The following is a 22,473-nucleotide window of genomic DNA, read 5'->3' as shown; positions in this document are numbered from 1 at the left end:
TTTGATAAGAAGAATAGACATGCCAACTAGAGCTGAATCCTCTTGGTCTGAAAATAAGCGGGGCAGTCTCAGCGCTGCAGTTCCATTTTTCACCACAGATTTACATTGAAAAATTGTGGGGCGCTGTAGAGCTGGGGACGACACAGCACCATCTGCTCAGTTTCATGATACATGTCTGCCGAAGCATTTTTGATACATCCCGCACACTTTACGACTTAAAAAGTGTAGAAATTCCGACAATATTTGAAACAAAATGCGGAACATATTTGCAGTTTATAATTGATTAAGTTAACATGTAGATTAATATTTCGGTGGAGCTCTGACCCACCTGCCCTGATCTAAATCATAGGTCTTCCATCTGCAACACATTAATTGTTTCATCTCAACCTTTTATTTTGTGAAAAAAATTAAATGCATTAAACAGAAATACAATATTACATTAACTTCAACCAAACATAGAGATACAAAGTTAAATTTTAGTTGTAATGTAAATTGTTTTATTATCTTTTCCATAGTAAAATTTAAAATGTGGATGAAAATATTGAAATTGTAATAAAATGTGAGTGACTGTACACCAGTAATGATTATTTTAATAGATGTGCAATGAAAGCATAATAGAGTATGTTATTGTAGGCCAGGTTTGAGATGCAGAACTGCTACTTTCCTATCACTGTCCTTCATAACAAAATAATACTTTTAAAACAATAAGCTTTGTGTTAACAAGTCTCAGCCTCTGACGTGGCCTTGTAATTTATGTTATATATTATTTATATATAATATGATCATATAATAAACATTATAAAACAAGTCAATGCTAAATTTTACATTGAAGTGCGACACTACCAGAATTGCCTTTACTTCAAAACACAAAAGTAGACCACTATGTAAAGCGCTTTACTACAACGCCCCTCCTCCCCCTTGCATTGCGTCACATTCTCTATACGCAAGTCGTCCAATCAGCAGTCGCAATGAGTCTATTTAAAGAAGAAGTCCCAGCCACTATCAGCTGTCACCTGAAGGTATCCATACGCAGAGGTAAACACTTGGGCGGAGCGAAGCAGTTGACGGCTTTGAGCGCATGCTATTGGCAGAAGTGGATGTAAATACAGCTCCTAAAGTTTCTAAATTAACAGTGAACAGTGCGGAACAAGTGTATTCTTATGAATTTTCAATTAATCGTACAAGTCTACAGTGAATTTGAACTTGTAAAACATTGTTACTCACAACTGTTTGCTTCTACTGTGGTTTCTCTTTGTACACTGGCATATGTTACATGAAATTGTTTTCCTCGAGCATAAAAACCGCTGACTAAAAAGATCTTTTGTTTTTCTTTTAAATAAGTCACATGATAGAATAAAGGGTGCATAAGTTTATAATAGGAACTTTTATTTGAAGGCGAGGTAACTAGTAAATAGGTTTACTTTGTTTCTTGATTTTCAATAGCGCGTGCACTACTTGTCAACGAACAACGTATTTCCAGCTATTATCGTTACGCGTCAAAAAGACAAACGGTTTAAATAATACGACAATTAACGGTAAATATCACGGTTTAATTGTTTATTTAAAGTGTTTCTTCCACGCTAGAAATGAGTGGACACGCTCGCTTCGTCTCTAGATTTTTGAGCGGATGTGGTCTCAGCCTAAGAGCAGTCACGTCACGGTGAGTGTGTGTATGTATGTGCGCGCGTGTGTGTTGATTGTTCGTGTTGTTCAAGTGTTAGCCGGACTAGGGGAGTAACGGACGGACAGACCTTGTTGCGGATCCCAGGAAGTTCTGTCCCCGCTTCGCTGTGCGACTCGATTCTGCTCCGGAACCGGACCTGCAGGATGACCCAGCGGGGCCCGGCTGAGTTTACCCCACCGCCCGAGTGCCCGGTGTTCGAGCCCAGTTGGGAGGAATTTGCAGACCCGTTTGCCTTTATCAATAAAATCCGACCCATCGCCGAGAAAACGGGGATCTGCAAGGTTCGACCGCCGCCGGTGAGTGCTGTCCGGACGGTCTGAATCGGACCGGTTGATCCGGGCCGGATCTGCGGAGTGATTCTGAGTTCGATTTAAAGGGAAATGTCTAAACATGGCGGCGCAGTGACAGCACTGCCGATCCGCTTTGTGTGTCTATAGGCATCATATCAGTTGAATTTCCGAAGCTCTGCCGGGTCTGTGCTCGACCTGCGGACCCGCATGACCCGGATTTCTGACCCACGACTGCAACAACGTTGCTCACTACACGCAAACGTCGCGGATGTGTGAATATTATACAGTAAAATGGCTCTTTATAGCCGCTGTAAGTGTAGTTTACGGCCTGTCTCGGTTCTAGTACTGGATTAAACGTAACATTTACTTAGTTTAGTTTGCTGATTGTCAGTGATTATCGTTGATATAAAATATCGTTTTATAATATATATATTATTTTTTTGGTATATTGAATTAGTAGTCCTGGTATAGTTGCTTCTGCATCTTTGTTGTTGACATTGAAGAACAGAAACCCCCATCTGTTACCTCATCATTTGATTGAAAGGCTACTAATGAGTTCAGTGTACTTTATAACGAGAATTTAATGTCCTCATACCAGATAAACAAACAAAAAAAAAAGACAAAAAACAACAATATCAAGAGACAATGAGATACCTGCCAATGCGGAAATAAACTTCCTTTCATTTTCACCTAAGCACACTTAGGCTACTTTAAATGGTCATTAATTGAGTTTAGTCTATATTAATTTTATTGCATATATGAACAGATTGTTAAGCATACAATGATGGTATAAATTATTTTATATATTCTATTCTGGTCAGAGCAAATCCATTCTGTGACAAAAGTGGTTGTGTGCGGATTAGATTAATGCAATTAAATTATTACCGTTTATACTCAGCGACTAAATATAGTTTACATATTAGCGAAATGATCCAGTTCAGACCAGCGGCGTTAATCTGAATCCGAACTCTTTACTCCCGAACCTGTCTAAACCAGTTTGAAGGGTTTCAGTGGTTCTGATGCCGTCTTTGTATATGTTAATGAACATTAGACACGACCAATAGTCCAATGACACGAACATTATAATTTATTAATATCTGAAGATGGTTTTATGTGTCTGACAACCCGATTATGTATTTCATAATATTTATTTTCATGTTTATGGACACTAAAACTAGTTTTGGTCTTCATGTTATTTTAAATGCCATGTACTTATTTATTGACAATAATTCTCGCCCTATCTGTTACGGCCATGACGCGCTCCGGATCAGACTCGCTGGTTCTGATACTGGCTTCGGGTTCTTCTATGAATCTATTAGATTCGCAGCTACGTGACGTGGTTCACGGCACGCATGAGGTCGCAGATGAGGGAAAGCGTAATTACGTTTAACAAGCGACGATTAACGGGTAAAACATGTCAAGCATCATTATAGTACGATGGATTGGTATAATTGACTCATTAATAAACCAGAAAGTAATGTTTTGCGAAGGTTAGAAAGCTGAGAATGTTTTCCAAATGGCCTCTTGCTTTCTACCACCAACATACGTGCGTTGGACCCCGGCACGTTTTAAACCATTTAGACCGTGTAAAGTGATTCGTAGGTTCGGTTCGGCTGATTCTGGTCCGAAACCTGTGGATGGATAGATGAAGTCCTCGGGCCGGGCGCGTCCTCCATGTTGCGAGCTTTGGAGTGAATGTACCATCTGGCCATTTTGTGTCTTTCTGTAACTATGCTGCCTGAACAGCAAACAAGGAAATACTGTAATAAATGGTCTTAATATGCGCACAACTCACCTTCATTTCATAGGTTTTGTGTAGCTGAGGTAGTAGATGCAGATTGTGGTGAATATTGATCATAAGACAGGCAGAAATCTGTATATGTAGTAAATGATCTCAATGCACAGTGGTTTAATGTACAGACTCCTGCAGTGGTGTGTGTCTATGGATGTGCCATTTTATGCATTATGAGGCAGGAAAAAGTATTTCTCTCTGATTTTAATACAAACTATTGTTTTGTTTTCCTCAGGTACTGATTACGTAATTGCACCATTAATATAGGCTAAATGTATAAAAGCAAACGTATCTGCATTTTAAATTCACTGATGCTAAAATGTGTGGTTTTGCTGCACATTTTGATTATGGTTATCCTGGGGTTCCTTATTTGGTTAAGAAAGGGTAACACTTTATTGATCCCAAGAGGAAAATGTCTGGTCTCTGTAATCAAACTGTTAATTACATTGTGTGTATCTGGAGACATGATTGTGTGTGTGTGTTGCTGTTTTTCTGAGCGCAGTTGTAAGAATGTGGTTATGGGAGGCTGGAGACAAAGACAATGTGTTAAACCTAGACCAAAAAAAAAAATTTATATAGGGGACTGAGCTGAAAGAAAACCATAATTCCACCGTTTAGCCATACAGCAGGTTGTGTGTGAGTGAATGTGATATATTTTTTTAGCTCACTTTTAGCCACTGTGTTAAGCAGACACACATTCACAAGTCTGTTGACCACAAACCAAAGTGTACCAGTCACATTTGTACAGGGTTGTCTTCGTCAGATCTTTTCAATTAAATTTATGAATGCAAAGGGGGAAAAAAATAGTGAAAGAGAAGCAACTAAGTTTTCTTATTTTGCTTCTGAAATTGTGTACTCTATAAAATGTGGTGTTCCAATGGTGTTTTTACATGTGTTTATGTAGATATTTTGTGTCCCCATTTAATTTATCAGTGTCCAGTACCCTCAGAATGAAAGTCTTATCTGTAAACATGAAAAACGGTTACCTTCTTATCAAAAGCTTCTTTTTGTGTGCATTGTGTGCACATGCAAACACTGATTTCAGAAGGCTGCTGAATGAATTCAGAAAATCAGAAAGTTAAAGATAAAAAATGATTTCTTTGATAAAGCCTCTCCTGTTTCGAACATGTTTGTGTTCATGACCTCAGCGGTAATGAGTCAGAGGCTCGACTCAACGACGCAGTCTGCAGTTTGGATTTGCTGTTGATGGAAATAAAGTTTGTTTTTGTGGACATTTTAACTTTTAACTACAAATATAGGCCTATGTAGAATGTAGGCCTAAATCGCACAGGACCGTACAATGAATGGTTCATTAGGCCCCTTTGGATGTCATAGCTTGATTTTTACTGTGAAATTATGCTGACATTGCATATTAAAGTTAAATAAACTTCAGAAATCAAGAAATTGAAAATAAATATCAATAAAAGTATAAGAAATGTAACTTTACTTATTGTATGTTAACTTTGTGTGTGTGTGTGTGTGTTTAGGACTGGCAGCCTCCATTTGCATGTGACGTTGACAGACTTCATTTTACTCCACGAATCCAGAGACTCAACGAGTTAGAGGTAATTGTACAATTTTTTTGATTTGAGCTGAAAAATTGTGTGTATAGAAGTTTGGCTATATTCATGAGGGCCAAATATTTCGAAAAATCCCCTAAAATATAGTGAGATGTGCTGACAACTACCTTGTGAGGTCATCTGAAGTGCTTTTCACTGTTTTAAAAACATAAATCTGGACATAAATCTGTCAAATCAGTCTACTGATATCAACAGGTTTGTCACAGGGTTAGGTTTGGGGTCAGGGTTTTGCAAATATCTTCATCTCTGTTGAAAAAAACACTGTGTCTATGAGATGTCGTCAGTAATTTAGCGAAACTGAAGGGTGCATGTTTGCATTGTAAGGTCAATGGTCACAGTCTTGTCAGCAGAATTTGGGTCTTTTGAGATGTCTGATATTAAAAAAACACCATCTCTGAGATGCTTAATAATTAACATGCACCATTCACAATGTTGCTGATTCTCATTTTCTCTTTTTCTTTGCACCTCCATCAACCCCCCTCCCCCCTCTTCTCGCAGGCTCAAACCAGAGTTAAACTCAACTTCTTGGATCAGATTGCTAAGTTTTGGGAACTACAAGGATGCACGCTCAAAATTCCACATGTGGAGCGGAAGATCCTCGATCTGTACCAGCTGAACAAAGTGAGTCTGTACTGTACAGTATATGGTTTGATCCATTATGACTCTTAATATTGTTAGCTGAAACCTGTGACTCATATCTATGTGTCTCAGAGTAAAGGCCGGTTCACACTAAGGACGATAACTATAACAATAACTATAAATATAAAGTTTTAAAAATAGTTCTAATTCTGTGAGAATGGGGAAGAGGAACAACATCGTTGGAATCACTTTCAGAAATACTTTTGAACGATGAACTCATGAACGATAAAAACATTGAGAGCAAATCAAAATATCAAAAAATCTAAAATTCATAAAGAGACAGATGACAAAACTGCTGCATGTGGTTATAATATTCTTTGTTGGTGTGGAGGTTAATATAGTTATAGTTATTATTATTGTGAATGGACCTTAATTCGTGTAACCGCTGGGTTCTTTATCCTTATCCATTTAAAGCATTGATAAATGTTAATTATATTTTTACAATGAAGTCCAATACTCTCTTTCTACATCTGCCAGTTGGTTGCAGATGAGGGCGGATTCGATTTGGTTTGTAGAGAGAGGAGATGGACGAAGATTGCCATGACGATGGGTTTTGCCCCAGGCAAAGCTGTGGGGTCCCACCTGAGAGCACATTATGAGAGGGTCCTGTATCCGTACAACCTCTTCCAGTCTGGGACAAACCTGCTGGTGAGTCTAACTTATAGATGCATCAAATCAATATATCACACACTCTGCATAAAGCTTTCAGCAGTCATGCAGGAGTTCATCGTGTGTTTGGGCGGCTTTTAGGGTTAGTTGGGTGGGTTACAGCTGATCTGCAGTATTAAAGCTGGGCCTTCAGGGGTTAGCAGTATTAGTTTGTGCACTATTAAGGTCTGATGGAGTATTCTCTGTGCATAAATGCAATCTGTGGTTGTTAAGTGTGTTTTATTGTGTTCTATCTGCTTGTTTTCTGTATTGTGTGCTGATCTTTTCAGCGTTACTGCTATTTGTGCTGCAGCCTCTGCCAAATGTGGTCGCAAATTACTTATTTTGTCTTTAGAGACGATATATTATCAATATCAATTAACTGGATGTTTTGAAAAGCACAAACACTATCATATTCATGTCTTTTTTTTTCACACTGTAAATATATATATTTTTTAATGCAGTCAGTGGTCATATGCAAGAGCAAATGAAGAGTAACTTGGAGCCTAACTCATTTTCTTTCCATTGACTGAATGCTTGACCTCTCTGTTAGAGATGTCTGTGACCTTTGACCCCGAGGTCACTGGCAATGTGTCTGTAATGTTGGGTGCTCTTTTCTACATCAGGCTCCTGAGATCGCAGCCAAACTGTCAAGTTTTAGGGCACCTCCTGGGATGGAGGAGGTACGTTTCTACTTTCCCCATTACTTAATCTGACGATATAAATATGGACAAGGATGTGATGTCATTATGGGACCTGTGGCAATTCATGTTTTTCATTTAGTAGTCACTGTGGCTCTTCACTCTCCATCTTTAAATTAGGGATCATATTGATAAAATCATGTATTACCCCTTTATTAATGTTTTACACAAAATGTCTCCTTGGTTCCTTATTGTAATGATCTGTAAACATTTCCTTTTGCTGCTTTTGTCAGCGTGAGTGTGAGCGTGTTTATTTATTTTTCTTAACGCAGTGTTTTGCTTTTTGAGTTTGGGTAACAAATGGGAGCGAGCTGTTGTTTCTGTGACGGACAGCATTCAACCCGTCCTGACCCCCACCAAACCCGCAGCCATCCTGCCGAGACACTGTTGCTTTCATTCTCCACCTACTTCTCTTGTCTTTTTCACTTGCTGCTCTTTCTGTTTTTGTCTTTTTGACTTCTGCCGCATCTTTTCTTCCACCCCTCCCCCCTCCCACTCCTCCTCTCAACCACAGAGTCTGTGACCTGCTTTCTGTTCACGCTAATCTCTTTACACCTCCAGCTGTTCTCTCTCCTCCCTCTATCCTCTGTTTCTACGTTAATCTGTAATCTGATACTGGTAGCAAGCATAACCGGGAATGTTGAGGATTTTTCCTGCATGCAATCACAGATGTAACACTCTTTAAGGCCAGGCTAACAGGTTATTCACACATTAGCATGGATTATCTGTGGAGTGGAGGGAAATGATGACGGTGACTTAGAGGGAATTTTTTTAAAGTGGGAAGTTTCACAATTTCAAGTGTGGAGAACTGAGCTGACCTTAAAATGACCTTTGACTCTTCATTAAAATCTTAAACATCACTCTGGAAAACAGACCTAATGTTTTTTTATTAAATTACACTCTAAAGGAATAGTTCATGCAGAAATTACGGTTTTTTTTATACATTTTACCACCCTCATGTTGTTCTCAACCTGTATGACTGACTTTCTCTACACAAATGGAGATTCACTAGCTGTTATTTTCCACGGGCTGCCAAGCAAAAAAAAATAAATAAAAAATACAATGTAAATTATTTGCTGAAAATCTTGCCATTCAGCTGTAGCTTTTTAATCACATTTGCAACATGGAAAAGAGCAGTTTGGACATTCTGCCCAACATCTCATTTTGTGTTTGACAGGGGGAAAATAAATTCATTTAAGTTTAAAACAACATGAGGGATAGTGAATTATGACAGCATTTTCATTTCATCAAGTTAATTTCCAGACTGAAAGGCTCATATAACCGGGTGAGTTGTGTTTTCTTGTTTTCCTCAGTGTCTCCAGAAGACTCCAGTGGATGATGTAAATGACAAAGATAAAGAGTATAAACCCCACGACCTGCTGCAGAGGCAAAACATTCATGTCCAGCCCAACGACATAAGCGCACCTGCTAGAAGAGCCAAGAGGATGAAAACAGAGGTGAATGTAAACACTCGCACTCGTACTGTATGTTCATAATCACAATCTGCCTCCATTTTGTCCGTTTAGATTTAAGTTGTTTTACTTCTCCATGCCAGTCATTATGTCAGTTTGGAGCAAGATTTTATCATTTTTTTCCCCAAAGGCTGTATTTATTTGATCAAAAATACAGTAAAAAGTAATCATTTGAAATATTACAATTTAAAATGCTGTTTTGGTGCTCAAAAAGCATTATTATTATCAATGTTGAAGACGGTTATTTATTGTGGAAAATGTAATAATTTAAGTATTATTTGATTAATATAAAGTTTAAAAGACTTTAAAAAACATTAAAAACTGTCATTTTTGATCAATTTAATTCATTGTATTCATTCAAGTATTAATTTCTTAAAAAAAGAAAAGAAAAAAACAAACTTTTTGACCTCAAACGACTAGACTGTTTGTTAGCATTTTAACTCACATGCTCAATGTCTGTGTCTGTAGTCTGGCTGTGTTAAGTTGGAAGAGGGTGAGGGATGTGAGAACAGACCCAATCTCAGGAGAAGGATGGGTTCCTTCGTTGCCAAGCCTGAACCAGGTGAGCATCTAACCTCACATGACTCACAGATCTTCAGTAGCCTATATCTAATAGTCAATCACGCAAAGCAGACATGATTAGCATAGCTTTATTAGTCAAATCAGTGTCTTTATATTAACAAATGTGTTTGTATGTGTGTATTAGAGAGGGAGATCCCTATACAGGTGAAGCAGGAACCTGTGGAGATACATGAGCTGAATCCTGAACCAGAAAAAAACAAATCACGTTACAAGAAAAATATCCTCCCTCCTCCAGTGAGCGTGGTGAGTTTCCTCCCCTCTCTCTCTCTCTCTCTCATTCAAATGTAAGTTCTGCTGAGCTTTTCTCTCACATGTAAATCAGAACCGTGGACAAACTGATTTTGTTGATCGTAGTTTAGAGTTATTACAAGTTAACTTATCTGATTTTATTGATCTTAAATCATTGACATTGAGTAACTATATGATATTATACAGTACTGTGAAATAAATTCTAGTTCACTTAAACTATATTTCTTTTGTAACTATAAGCCCTATTCAAACACTTTATGTAGCTAAACCTTGTAAACGTGGCTTGTGATATTATAGTGCTCTTTGTCTTTCTCTAGGTGGACCTGTATGTGTGTTTAGTGTGTGGAAAAGGGAACGACGAGGATCGTTTGTTGCTATGCGACGGTTGTGATGACAGCTATCACACCTTCTGCTTGATCCCGCCCCTCAGTGAGGTTCCTAAAGGTGATTGGAGGTGCCCTAAGTGTCTGGCTCGGGTGAGTTTGCATAGTAAAAAGTAACAGGGTTTGTTCATCATTGAATCTGAACACTTCTGCTTTAGCATCCCTATCCAGTCAATGTTGCTTTTAAAGAGACTTTGGTTCAGTATAATAGATGATTGACTCATTATTTATGTGTTTCTGCAGGAGTGCTGTAAACCTCAGGAGGCATTTGGCTTCGAGCAAGCGTACCGGGACTATTCTCTGAAATCCTTTGGGGAAATGGCAGACTCCTTCAAATCAGATTATTTCAACATGCCCGTTCATGTATGTACGAAACCCTACTGAGACTAACGTTGACTCTCAAGAGTATATACAAATATAATGTTAAAACAGAAACTAACCTTAACATAATAACCACTAATGTTGATGTTAATTTTTGTCCTGTGAATACTGAAAATGGTGTTTGTTGTAGATGGTACCCACCGAATTGGTAGAAAAAGAGTTTTGGAGATTGGTCGGCACCATTGAGGAGGATGTGACAGTGGAATATGGCGCTGATATAGCCTCAAAGGAGTTCGGAAGCGGTTTTCCAATCAAGGGCGGAAAGTTTAAGGTTGCACCGCATGATGAGGTACAACTGAAATATCAGATTTTGAGATATTACTCGAACGTCTTGACATATCATTTTCCATATGTAGTACATCGTGTTTCCATCACTGATTTAGTTATTCTGTGCTGTGATTGGTAGAAATATCTTAATTGTGGGTGGAACCTGAATAACATGGCCATGATGACACCGTCAGTGCTGACCCATGTCACTGCTGATATCTGTGGCATGACTTTGCCGTGGCTCTACGTGGGCATGTGCTTCTCCTCTTTCTGCTGGCACATTGAGGACCACTGGAGCTATTCAATCAACTACCTGCACTGGTAATAAGCACAATTTCATTAATAAGCGCTTTATATTGTGCAAATTTGGTGTCTGCTATAAGTAATCTAAAACACAGTTACCCATGAGAGTGTGTGTTATCAGAGAGAGGAAATATCTGAGATTGATATGACTAAATTGTCCTTTACACAATTTTTTTTTAAGGATAGAAATTTGTACTTAAATTCAGCAAGGTAGCATTACATTTATAAAAAGTGACAGTGAAGATATTTATAATGTTACAAAAGATTTATATTTCAAACAAATGCTGTTCTTTTGAACTTTTCATTCATCTAAGAATCCTGAAAAAAAAATGCATCACTATTTCTGCAAAATATTAAGCAGCGCGATCTTTTCAACATTGATAATAAAAAATAAAAAAATGTTTCTTGAGCATCAAATCAGCATGTTAGAATGATTTTTGAAGGATGATGTGACACTAAAGACTGGATTAATGACTGCTAAAAATTCAGTTTTATATATAAATATATTAAAATGGAAAACCGTTATTTTAAATTGTAATATATGTCACAATATGACAAAATATGAATTTTATGAAGTAAATGCAGCCTTGTTGAGCATAAGAGACTTCTTTCAAAAACCTTACAGAAAACTTTCATGTATGTGTGAAGACCTTGATGGTGTGTTTTGTGTGTGTTAGGGGAGAACCTAAGACCTGGTACGGTGCTCCTGGTTTTGCCGCTGAGCAGTTGGAGGCAGTCATGAAGAAACTGGCTCCGGAACTGTTTGAGTCTCAGCCGGATCTTCTACACCAGCTCGTCACAATCATGAACCCCAATACACTCATGGCCCATGGAGTACCAGTGAGTAACGTTTATACACACAATTACAAGTCACACACTCGCATAGAGAACCTGTGAGTAACGCATGCTCTGTTTTTAGATTTACAGAACCAATCAATGCGCAGGAGAGTTTGTCATCACTTTTCCGCGATCCTATCACAGCGGCTTCAACCAGGGCTTCAACTTTGCAGAGGCTGTGAACTTTTGCACAGTGGACTGGGTGAGCTTTTCCTCGATCAATCCTGCTGTTACAATGACTGTTGTTAATGTAGATTCTCTTGGTCAGGTCTCTCGAGATTTAATTCACATATATTTTTGCAGTTATTTTTCCTGTTTTTTTTTTTGTAATCTTCTGTTACTACTTTGCTTTGTAAATTTGGTGTGCAGATGCCACTGGGGCGTCAGTGTGTGGATCACTACCGCTTGCTGCACCGTTACTGCGTGTTCTCTCATGATGAGATGGTGTGTAATATGGCCACGAAGGCTGACAGCCTGGACGTCGTTCTGGCATCAGCCGTACAGAAGGACATGCGGCTCATGATAAGAGAGGAGAGAGAGTTACGGGACAAAGTTCGTAAGATGGTGAGCGGACACAAACAAAACCTGTCAAGTCTGTGTGTGTGTGTGCGTGTGATGCAATTTGTGTGAATGACACTATAGTTTAAATTTATGCAATAGTGTTCATTACTACTCTCACTTGGAAAAAACAGATTCTGTATTTCTGAAATGCAAATCTGTTATAATTCAATAAAACAACTATCACTTTATGATCCTATTTATCCACCTATGTTCATAATAATCATTATATTATATTATATTATATTATATTATATTATATTATATTATATTTTTGAGTTGTCAATGTTAAATTGACCATGTGTTAAACTGAGATTAGCTAAATATAATGTTATGGTGTTTAGTTTATTCTAATAATGCAAATATAAGCAATTCAGTGACAGATTAACTACAAAAAAATTGTTTAATTAATTGTCAGCCCTAATGAATATATAACATAATATGGTATTGGTCATGGTGGTGTATAATATTGGTTATTTTAATATGTTAGAGATTCTAGTAATGTCTGATTATGCCATTTTTCATAATATATGCAATAAAAAAAATGTTTTATACTTGTCTATAAATGATCATTTGTTAATATTCTCTCTCTGTAGGGGGTGGTCCAGTGTGAGTTGTTTGAATATGACTTGCTGGCAGATGATGAGAGACAGTGCGTGAAGTGTCGCACCACCTGTTACCTCACTGCTCTCACCTGCCCCTGCAGACCAGGAGTCCAGGTGTGTCTACACCATGCTTACGACCTCTGCTCCTGCCCTGCCTCCAACTACACACTCAAGTAAGTCTCCACTCCACTGCTTTCAGTACTCCTCAATGACCTTATTTAAAAATTCATCAAAGAAAATACATATATTTACATGTATTTATTATATTAAATCATTGCAGTGATTTCACTGCTAATAATCATAATCAGTGGTGCAGATTTCTTAAGTGAACGTGGTGAAAGTTTCACTCAATGCAATGCTCAACCACACAGTTACCGTTACACACTGGATGACCTTTACCCCATGATGAACGCTGTGCGGCAGAGGGCGGAGTCTTATGACGAGTGGGCGTCAAAGGTGACAGAGGTCATGGAAGCAAAGCTAGACAAGAAACGCAGTGAGTTTCACTCTGAGAATTTCAGTCATGAAATGTTACAGAAGTTAAATGCATTTGTGAGTACCATGTAATGAGTTTCACTTCTGCCTCTGGCCCTCTCTCTCTTTTTCGCTGTAGATGTCACCGTGTTTCGCACCCTTCTGGAGGAGTCTGATGAGAAGTCGTTCCCAGAGAACGATCTGTTACGTCAGCTAAGGCTAGTAACTCAAGATGCTGAGAAATGCTCGTCTGTTGCTCAGCAACTGCTAAACGGCAAGAGGCAGACCAGGTACACACACACACACACACACACACACTCTCGAATTTTCACCAGCCATTACTCCAGTCTTCAGTGTCACATGATCCTTCAGAAATCATGCTTATTTGGTGCTCAAGAAACATTTATTTTTATTATCAATTGCCTCTTTTCCACCATCAAGCCAAACTGTTGTGAGAACGGTAAGGAACTGTTCCAGTTATGTTTCCACTTGAGCACGATTATAAACCATTCTCGGCCCGGAATTCTCAGAACGCTTAACATGTGTGATGCGTCTTAAAAATGGTGGAGCTCATGGCGCAGATTGCTGAAAAACAAGTGCATTGCAACTCTCAATGACAGCCGTCTATACACATACTTACATAGTGCAAACGGATGCAAGAATGACCTCTCTCACACACTCACTATACAAGTACTTCAACACAGTGTTTATTTCCATTTAAGGGGAATTTCCAAAGTGGTGGGCTTCGTTTTCCTGCACACAGTGGTTTGGTTTGGTCTAGACACATGTGGCATGTGTATTTTGTGTATGCTTTCATGCATTTGTTTATGTCTGTCTGCCGTCATCTGTCTGCAGGTATCGCACAGGCGGGGGTAAATCTCCTAATCAGCTCACTGTGGAGGAAATGAGATCATTTGTCCGCCAGCTTTATAACCTGCCCTGCAGCCTGACACAGGCACCGCTTCTGAAGGTGACTGACACACACACACACACACGCACACACACATGCAGGCAGTCCTCCTGAAGATGAATGAGGCACAGTTCATCTCTAAACAGCTCATATAATAGAAGCTATTAACACTCTCTGTCTCAGGAACTGCTGAATAGCATCGAGGATTTCCAGCAGCACAGTGAGAAGCTTCTCTCCGATGAAGTGAGCGCAGATGTTGTTAGTGAGATCGAGTCCTTGCTGGAGGAGGGCTCTCAGTTCGACGTGTTTCTTCCGGAGTTGCCGCTGCTACGGGAGCGTTTGGAACAGGCACGGTGGCTGGCCAGAGTTGAGCAGGCAGAGGATCCGGTATCAAACCCCTGCGGTCTCTCTCTGGACAGCATGCGCCGGCTGATCGATCGAGGAGTCGGACTGACTCAGCATCCCTCCACTGAACGCACGATGGCTCGGCTGCAGGAACTGCTCACGATCTCAGAGGAGTTGGAGGAGAAAGCGCAGGCACTGCTGAAGGCCAGGTGGGGGCAGCACTAAATATGATGAACCCCCTTCCTCAAATATAGGCAGCTATATATTTTCACCGTTTATATCGTGAGAAAATATTATGTCTAAAGCAGTATTGAAAAGAAATTTGTAACAAATACTCTGGATACTTTTTCGTTTTTAAATAGTGCAACTCATCCATTTAAAAGAAAACAATCAAAAAAAGTCACGATTTATATTTGTCTACTTAATGAATTTGAATAATTCAACCTGAAGTCTTTTGATTAAAAAAAAAGTTTGTGATTTAAGTGTGTCCAAACTTTTAACATGTAAATGGCATTGAATAGATGGTGTACCAGTGTTATTTAAATAATATTATAGTATTTAATAATTGGCTTTTAAGCTGTTTTTTTTAAGTTTCAGTAATTTTTTTGACCTTTTTTATTAGTTATTTTTATATAGCTTTATTTCATTTTTATTTCTTTTTTTTTGTTTGAGTCATTTTAGTTCTTCAACTTATGCTTATGTTATTTTAATTAGTTTCCAAGACAACTTTTCATAAGGCTAGTTAGCCTTTGCAGTGGGATCTCAGGTTTCAAACTGTAACAATTGGGGAACCACTTCCTTTCATACAACAGATGAACATTTGCATCAGTTCAGGACAAAATGGAGTCTTGAAAATGCAAAGCAGCTCTTGAATGAGCCTGAATTAACTCCTGTGGTGCGTGCTGAGGACTTGCAGGAGGCTCCACAAAGTGATTGTGTAATGAGATGAATGACATTTGTTAATGTGTTTTCTTTTAGGCCTCCAGAGAGTTTAGAGACGATCGGTTCCATGTTGACTCAGGTGGACGGGGTACTTGCATACCTGCCAAACTGCCTCCTACTACAAGACACATTGAACAGGGCTAAAGAATGGCTTCAGGAAGCTGAGGATTTACAGGTTGAGTACTCCTCGCTAAATGAACTATGCATTCTGCACACTAGGGTACTGTCTCGTGTCTGTTCATGTTTTTGAAGGGAGAAAAAAATATGTCAGTAATGTTAATGGTAGTTGTGATCCTTTGTGTTTCTGTTTGTGCTGGCAGGTGGCAGGTCAGTCTCCAGTTCTCAGCTCGCTCTCTGATATGGTTCTGAGAGCTCATGCTATTCCTGTGCGACTGGAGCCTCTGGACCAGCTGGAGGTTCTGGTATCAGAGGTGAAAGCCTGGAAAGAGTCAGCCACAAAAACCTTCCTCATCAAAAACTCCCCCTTCACTCTGTTGGAGGTTAGACTGGACAGTTTATTAAACTAATAGGAAATATGACGTTTTTAAGTGGAATTTTTAACAATTTAAATAGGCGTTTAGTTCTTAAATGATAGAAAGTTTCAAAATTAACTTTTTTCTTAATTTCTTATAACCTTATAATGAATTAGAGGTTGGGTTTAAATTGTAAAGAAGTAAAGAATAAAAAAAGGCATAAAGAAAATTACTACAAATCATCATTGCAAAATAATCTCATTACTTCAATGTAAAAAAAAACACACTTTAAATTACTGCTTTGCTTTCATTTATGATATACATTAATTATATATTGTTAATCTATGATGAATATGATTATAATATTTAAATACTGTTGTCCCAATTATTTTCAAAAATAATAAAGCAAAGTGTATAATTGTATTTAATTAAATTATATTTTAATTATTAACATATCTATAAAGATATGTTATGAGAATGAAATGCAAATGCAAAAAATATGCGAAATATAATTTCATATTTTTTTGGTTTTGATTTTTGGGGTGAAATATGACCTGAACATGTTTTCATTCACTCATAAAGAAACTTTGTAAAACTTTCATTTGAATAAATAGTAGTTGAGGATTTCATTGGTCTGATCACCTGTGCAGGTCTTGTGTCCCCGATGGGAAGTGGGCAGCTCTTTGAAGAAGAAGATGAGGAAGGTCAAGGGAGAGTGCGTGTCATCAGGGAAGAAGAAGCTTGTGAAGCTGGACAGTGTGAGTGATGTGGAGAGAGCACTTTCAGACAGTAAAGACACTGCGTCCGCTGTGAGTTCGCTATACGATACATTTCAGAAAAATTGTAGATGAATGAAAAGCCTCTCTTTCTCATTCACTTTCTTTTTCTCTCTCGCAGATGTTTACTCTGGCTGAGGTTCGTTTAAAAGAGTTGGAGTCGCTATACTCTCTCCGTGCAGCTAATGAATCGAAGCTCCTGCCTACAGCGGACTGCTCTGCTCTCAAAGTGTGTGTGTGTCAGAAGCCAGCCATGGGCGCCATGCTGCAGTGCGAGCTGTGTCGAGATGCTTTCCACAGCGTGTGTGTACGCGGGCCCTCGGATCCCCTCGACCCTGAAGCCTGGCTGTGTCCGTTATGCCTACGGTCGACTAAGCCTCCTATGGACAAGATCCTGACACTGTTGTCATCACTGCAGCGGATCCGTGTGCGTTTCCCTGAGGGTGACGCTCTACGTTATATGATTGAACGTACTGGCAGCTGGCAGCGGCGGGCACGAGAGGTCATAGACTCTTATGATCTCTCGCTGACCTCTCAGGATTGCAGAGTAGCTTCACCTACAAAGAGCCACAGGACCACTGGGCACAACAGGAAGGTCAGACATTATTTCACACAGGCACCAGACTGTTAGTGGTTCGATGTTTTGTTTCCAAAGGGGTGAGAATCTTGCAGTCAGACTACTGTTACTTTTGCCATTTTATTTGATTAATTATTATTATTTATTATTATTGTTGTTATTCAATTAAAATGTATATAATAAAATATATATTTATATTTAATTTCATTTTTATTTGTAATATATTTTTATATTGAATTACATCAGTTTGCCCTTTTTTTCATTTTTTCGTAGCTGTGTAAAGCCATTTTTGCCTTCTCCCCATCAATAAAGAGTCATTGTTGTTTTATTGTAGCAGTTGTGTGGATCTCCATCTCAGAGTCAGGACTGGCGTGTTTCTGGGCAGGAACAGACAGTGTTTTACACAGAGCAACGCTGTATCCCTCTCCAGGGTCTGTATCATTCTCACGTACACAAACTCGGAGCATTTTCCTATTTTCTGAAATCTCACTGCAGAGCAAGTGCAGAATGACTGCTTGTTTTAAAATGAAACTCTGTCTATGTTCCAGGTCTCAGTTCGGAGTTGGAGGAACTGATGGTGGAGGGTTTGCTCCTGCAGGTCTCTGTCCCCGAGACCCAGCAGCTTTACAGACTTCTGCTGTCCGGCCTCCCGACTACAAACACTTCCCACACAGAACACACACCCTACCTCACACAGAAACACTCCTCGCCGCAGAGAGAGGTAAAGAGTGCAAGGCTTTCATGCTGTTTAGCAAATACGGGTTAGCTAACCCTAACCCTAGGCTTACTATGATATTGGACTGCATAGCCTATAATAAAAGATAATGAATTTCAAACCTGAACAAAACATATTTTTATTCAAAGATCAACAGTCTGTCATTAGTCTTTAGTCTGCCACTCAAATGTCATTGTGAAAAAACAAAAAAACAATGACTGTTGTAACAGTGCGTAAATCAGACCTTTCAGGCTATAGCCTAACGCTAATAAGCCTTATGCCAAAATTATTATTACAACTAAATTGTCGGTCATTAAATAAGAAAACTAAATAATTGTGTAGATGATTTGCTTTGTGTAACCCAACATCAGACATTAGGCCGAAGTATTTTTTTTGCACACAGTGCCGCGACCAATCAATCACTTCTTTTCGACTGGCTGCCTGCACATTCACTGTCCTCGCGGCTGCTGCAACTTGCGCTCGCTTATCAATGCATATATAAATTCGCACCTACGGTATCTTTGTAGAACTTCAAAAAAGATGCTGCAGCCAATGAGCAGTCGGCGGGGGCTGGCTGCAGGACGACTCAACCTCCACGGACAGTTTTTAATGTTTTATTAGACAATACCTACTCAAGATTTTGCTTTAGTATAATTTTCGGGACAAATAAGGCCGGATTCAGGATTCGGGACAACAGCTTAGATTTCGGGACTGTCCCGAATTGTTCGGGATGTCTGGTCACCCCACTCTCAAACAATGTATATATTGTATTATTTTGCGACTTCAAATATATTGTATACATTCCATATATTAGTCAATAGTACTGTTGTTTTTTCACTTGAATACATAATTTGCCTCAAACAAGTCTTTTATCTTTGAAGCAGCTTTCTTGTTTCAAATCAAACTTTGATACTGTGATTTATCTTGGAGCTTGTTGGTTTAGTTGATGGTTGAGGATTTTTTTTTAACAATTGAGTATCTTTATTTAATACGTATGGAAAATACTTAAAGAACCGAGGCTGCTGAAGAAGTAGGCGGACACTATTTATGTTTTATTTAAAGCTCATTCATTTTTTTTAGAGTGAGGTGGGGTCAGTGGGGTATAGTGTTTGATATCAAATAATAAAAAAATACAGAATTAAGTTAACTTCTAAGCTAAAGTTAAAAATGGAAGGTTTCTCCCTCATTCAAATTAAACCGTATAAGTATATAACTCTGTACATCAATAATGATTATTTTAATTGCTTTCTAAGCATCTTGAAAAAGTATGGAAATGCATAGTTCAAAGGTTTTGGGTCTTTTTTAAATGTTTTTTAAAGAAGTCTCATATTCTCATGAAAGCTGTATTGATTTGATTTAAAAATACATTAAAACAGTAATATTGTGCAATTATTACAATTTAAAATACCTGTTTTCTATTAATTTATTTTTTAAATGTAATTTATTCCTGTGATGGCAAAGCAGCCATCACTACTATACAACATAATATGCTGATTTGGATCTCAAGAAACATATCTTAGTTATTATCATCATTGATAATAGTTGTGCTTCTTAATATTTTTGTGGAAACTTTTGTTGATCCACCAAAGGGTCCTCAGCCTGAAAAAGTTTTGAAGACCTTTGTTTAAGAATTTATATTCATTACTTCTCTCTGTCTTGCTCTTTTTTCTTTCTCTAAAGAGAGATGCAATCACTTCAGCAGAAAAGAAAGCCAAGCGGCGAATGAACAGAGAGGATACTGAGATCAGGGATAGAGGGATAAAGCCGAAAAGCAAGAAGCAGAGAATGGGTACAGAGAAGCGGAGAGAGAGGAAAGCAGCGTCTGTCTCTGCATCAGACGTGTCTCAGTCGGAAGACTCGGAGGAGGATATGTCCCTGTGTCCAGCAGAGAGCTGTCTCCAGCCGGAGGGGGAAGAGGTGAGGGAGTGAATGTAATGTGAGCTGCACAATCCTGGATGGACAACAGAACAAAATTACGTCATTTACTAGGGGTTCTGACCAAAAAATTGCTGCAGTCTCTTTAAAAATATTTAATTCATTTGAATGAATTAAAAAAAGAAATCAGTTTGAATGAATGATTAAATGATTCACTCAAAAAGACTTCAATTTCTTCATTACTGGATGAATCAGCATTTTAAAACAATTTTCTTGAATGATTCAATACCTATGTTTCCATCCACCTATTTTTATGTGCATTTTTGGATATCGCATAAACGCTGGATGGAAATGCCAAGATGTGCATAAAAACCTTTAGCACTCAATTGAGGTGGATCTTTTTTATATATTATAAAAAGACATGCGCATAAACTACAATGGAAATTGATATAACGAACCCGGTGCACAACAAAAACTCACGTGATTTTGCCTCAACAGTGGATGTGACTGGATAACTGAACTAACCACCGGACCAATTTTCTTGCACAGCGTCTCAAATGTTGGTTTGATCATTCTGAAATGCCTGAGCCAAAGTCTGTCTTCAAAATGATTTGGTATAATGACCTCCCAGAAGTGTCTCACATGATTGCGTTCCCAAATGCCAGGCATCCGAACGCATGATAACATGACAGTGGCTTCCCCCGATTCCAGCAACTTCCTTTTTATATTACAAATATTTGTATGCCAATATCCCAGGAAATTATGATTTTTGTTCTCTTGAACACTCTTGAAAATTTGTTCTAAAAAGCTGAAAATATGCCTAGTGTAGAATCAAAACAGTGAACATTTATAGACATTCTGGTATGGTAGTTTGTATTTTTATTACAAAAAAACTTCTTTCTTTCCTGTCCTTTAAGGGGTCATATAATGCCATTTTTATTATGATTCTTTAGGGTCTAAATGAAAAGTGTGTAATACACTTTAATTAAAAATTCTCATTAGTATTGTAAGAAAACACTCATTTTACCTGGTCAAAAACAGCTCTGTTTTCAGCATGCCGTTTAAGTGCATGCGTCTTTAAATGATAATGAGCTTTGCTCACCCCGCCCCACTGTTCTGTGTGTACACCGTTTGTAACACAATAACCATAACACGTTGTTCATTATAAACTTGGGATTATGAATTATATTGAGAACGTTGTACATGCCGTAATGTACCCTGAGTGTAAACATTAGCCGAATTCATCGTGAAGCGTGCTAGCGATTTGCAAAGATTAATATAAAGGTTAATAAAACGTTACACTCACTACTTCTGGAGGTGCAGCAGGAACACGAATAGTTGGTACCGATCCTTTTTTCAGGAGCAGCTTCTTAGCAAAACCAGCTTTATACTGACCCTCCTTTATAAAGCAGTCTGGTGAGAAATGATTTGCGCAAACATGAAAGCATTGACGTTGATCGTGGGGAATATTCCCTTCGAAAACAAAACTCAGCCACTGCGTCTGTGACGTCACACAGTCAGACGGCTCGATTTAAGACGGGGAAAAACATACAAGGAGATTAAAAAACGACCACTGGATGGATTTTTATCATTATATGATGGTTGTGTACAGGCACTGCCAACACACATTTCAGTACAATCAACTTGTAAAAGTGCATGTACCATTATATGACCCCTTTAACATCAACCTGCCGAGGGACAACGGATTAAAATTGGCCAGTGTTGGCTAAATCTGGCCCATTTTACATATTGTTATGCATTATTATTGTGTATTGTCCCTGAAGTATAAACTAAAAAATCAAAAACAAAAAACACGCTGCTTTATCGCAAATACTTTATGCGATATTCCAGTTTGAGCACAAGTTAAATTCTCAACTTTTGATGGAAACATAGCTAAAGACAAATATATTTTAACAGCCACTTGTCACCACCTACTGGTGTAATGATATAATCGATACAATCTTTATTTGAAGCATCAAGTTACTTTCAAAAGCTGATTTACTCTATTTAGATCGCTATCGTAGACATCAGTATTTATATCCGAAATATAAACTCTGGCACAGCGAAAGCTGTGATGTTCGCTGTGATCGTACTTGTCAAAGGTTTAGATGACATTGCCGAATCAGTGTCATTTATTAGGAATAAGATCACGTGGGTGTGTAAATTGAGATCGCTGTCTTTTAAGGATCGCTCTAGTGTGTGTGTTTGAATGTGTTTTGACTGGTTTCTCTCTGCTTTAGGTGTACTGGGTGCAGTGTGACTGCTGTAACCGCTGGTTCCATATGATATGTGTGGGGGTATCGGCAGAACTCGCAGCCGAGGAGGATTACATGTGCGTGACCTGCAACACAACCAACACGGGCCGCCGGAAGTGAGACGGACGAGGGTGGCAATCGGTCTCCCACCCCATCCTCC

The 22,473-nt window shown here is 38.6% G+C and overlaps 1 protein-coding gene across 5 annotated transcripts; it reads left to right on the top strand.

The window, feature by feature from the left end:
- The first annotated feature begins 1,612 nt into the window (after positions 1-1,612).
- On the top strand, positions 1,613-22,439 carry kdm5bb (lysine demethylase 5Bb). Of its 5 annotated transcripts, none has more exons than XM_079895996.1 (28): positions 1,613-1,660; positions 5,254-5,331; positions 5,845-5,967; positions 6,463-6,633; positions 7,260-7,316; positions 8,648-8,791; positions 9,275-9,368; positions 9,513-9,631; positions 9,955-10,113; positions 10,264-10,383; positions 10,532-10,690; positions 10,808-10,989; positions 11,649-11,811; positions 11,891-12,010; positions 12,178-12,372; positions 12,963-13,144; positions 13,343-13,467; positions 13,585-13,735; positions 14,301-14,415; positions 14,539-14,909; positions 15,679-15,817; positions 15,963-16,142; positions 16,766-16,924; positions 17,013-17,486; positions 17,803-17,899; positions 18,017-18,189; positions 19,864-20,100; positions 22,299-22,439. In XM_079895996.1, the coding sequence occupies exons 1-28, from the start codon at positions 1,628-1,630 to the stop codon at positions 22,431-22,433; spliced, it is 4,455 nt and encodes a 1,484-aa protein (XP_079752122.1). In that variant the 5' UTR covers positions 1,613-1,627; the 3' UTR covers positions 22,434-22,439. The 5 variants fall into 5 exon arrangements, with proteins under 5 accessions (XP_079752122.1, XP_079752123.1, XP_079752119.1 ...); XM_079895997.1 differs by having other exon boundaries at positions 1,652-1,980; XM_079895993.1 differs by having other exon boundaries at positions 1,659-1,980; positions 17,806-17,899.
- The last annotated feature ends 34 nt before the right edge of the window (positions 22,440-22,473 follow it).

Source organism: Squalius cephalus (genome assembly GCF_949319135.1).
Source record: "Squalius cephalus genome assembly, chromosome: 16".
Classification (NCBI taxonomy): domain Eukaryota; kingdom Metazoa; phylum Chordata; class Actinopteri; order Cypriniformes; family Leuciscidae; genus Squalius; species Squalius cephalus.
The sequence above is the reverse complement of the archived record's forward strand: the minus strand, read 5'-3'. Positions and strand labels throughout refer to the sequence as shown.

Excerpts from the sequence above, each read along its gene's own strand:
- kdm5bb (XM_079895997.1), top strand. The coding sequence starts at position 1,828 with ATGACCCAGCGGGGCCCGGCTGAGTTTACCCCACCGCCCGAGTGCCCG. Across the intron at positions 10,384-10,531 it reads ATTTCAACATGCCCGTTCAT|ATGGTACCCACCGAATTGGT; the intron begins GTATGTACGAAA and ends TGTTTGTTGTAG. Across the intron at positions 16,143-16,765 it reads CCCCCTTCACTCTGTTGGAG|GTCTTGTGTCCCCGATGGGA; the intron begins GTTAGACTGGAC and ends TCACCTGTGCAG.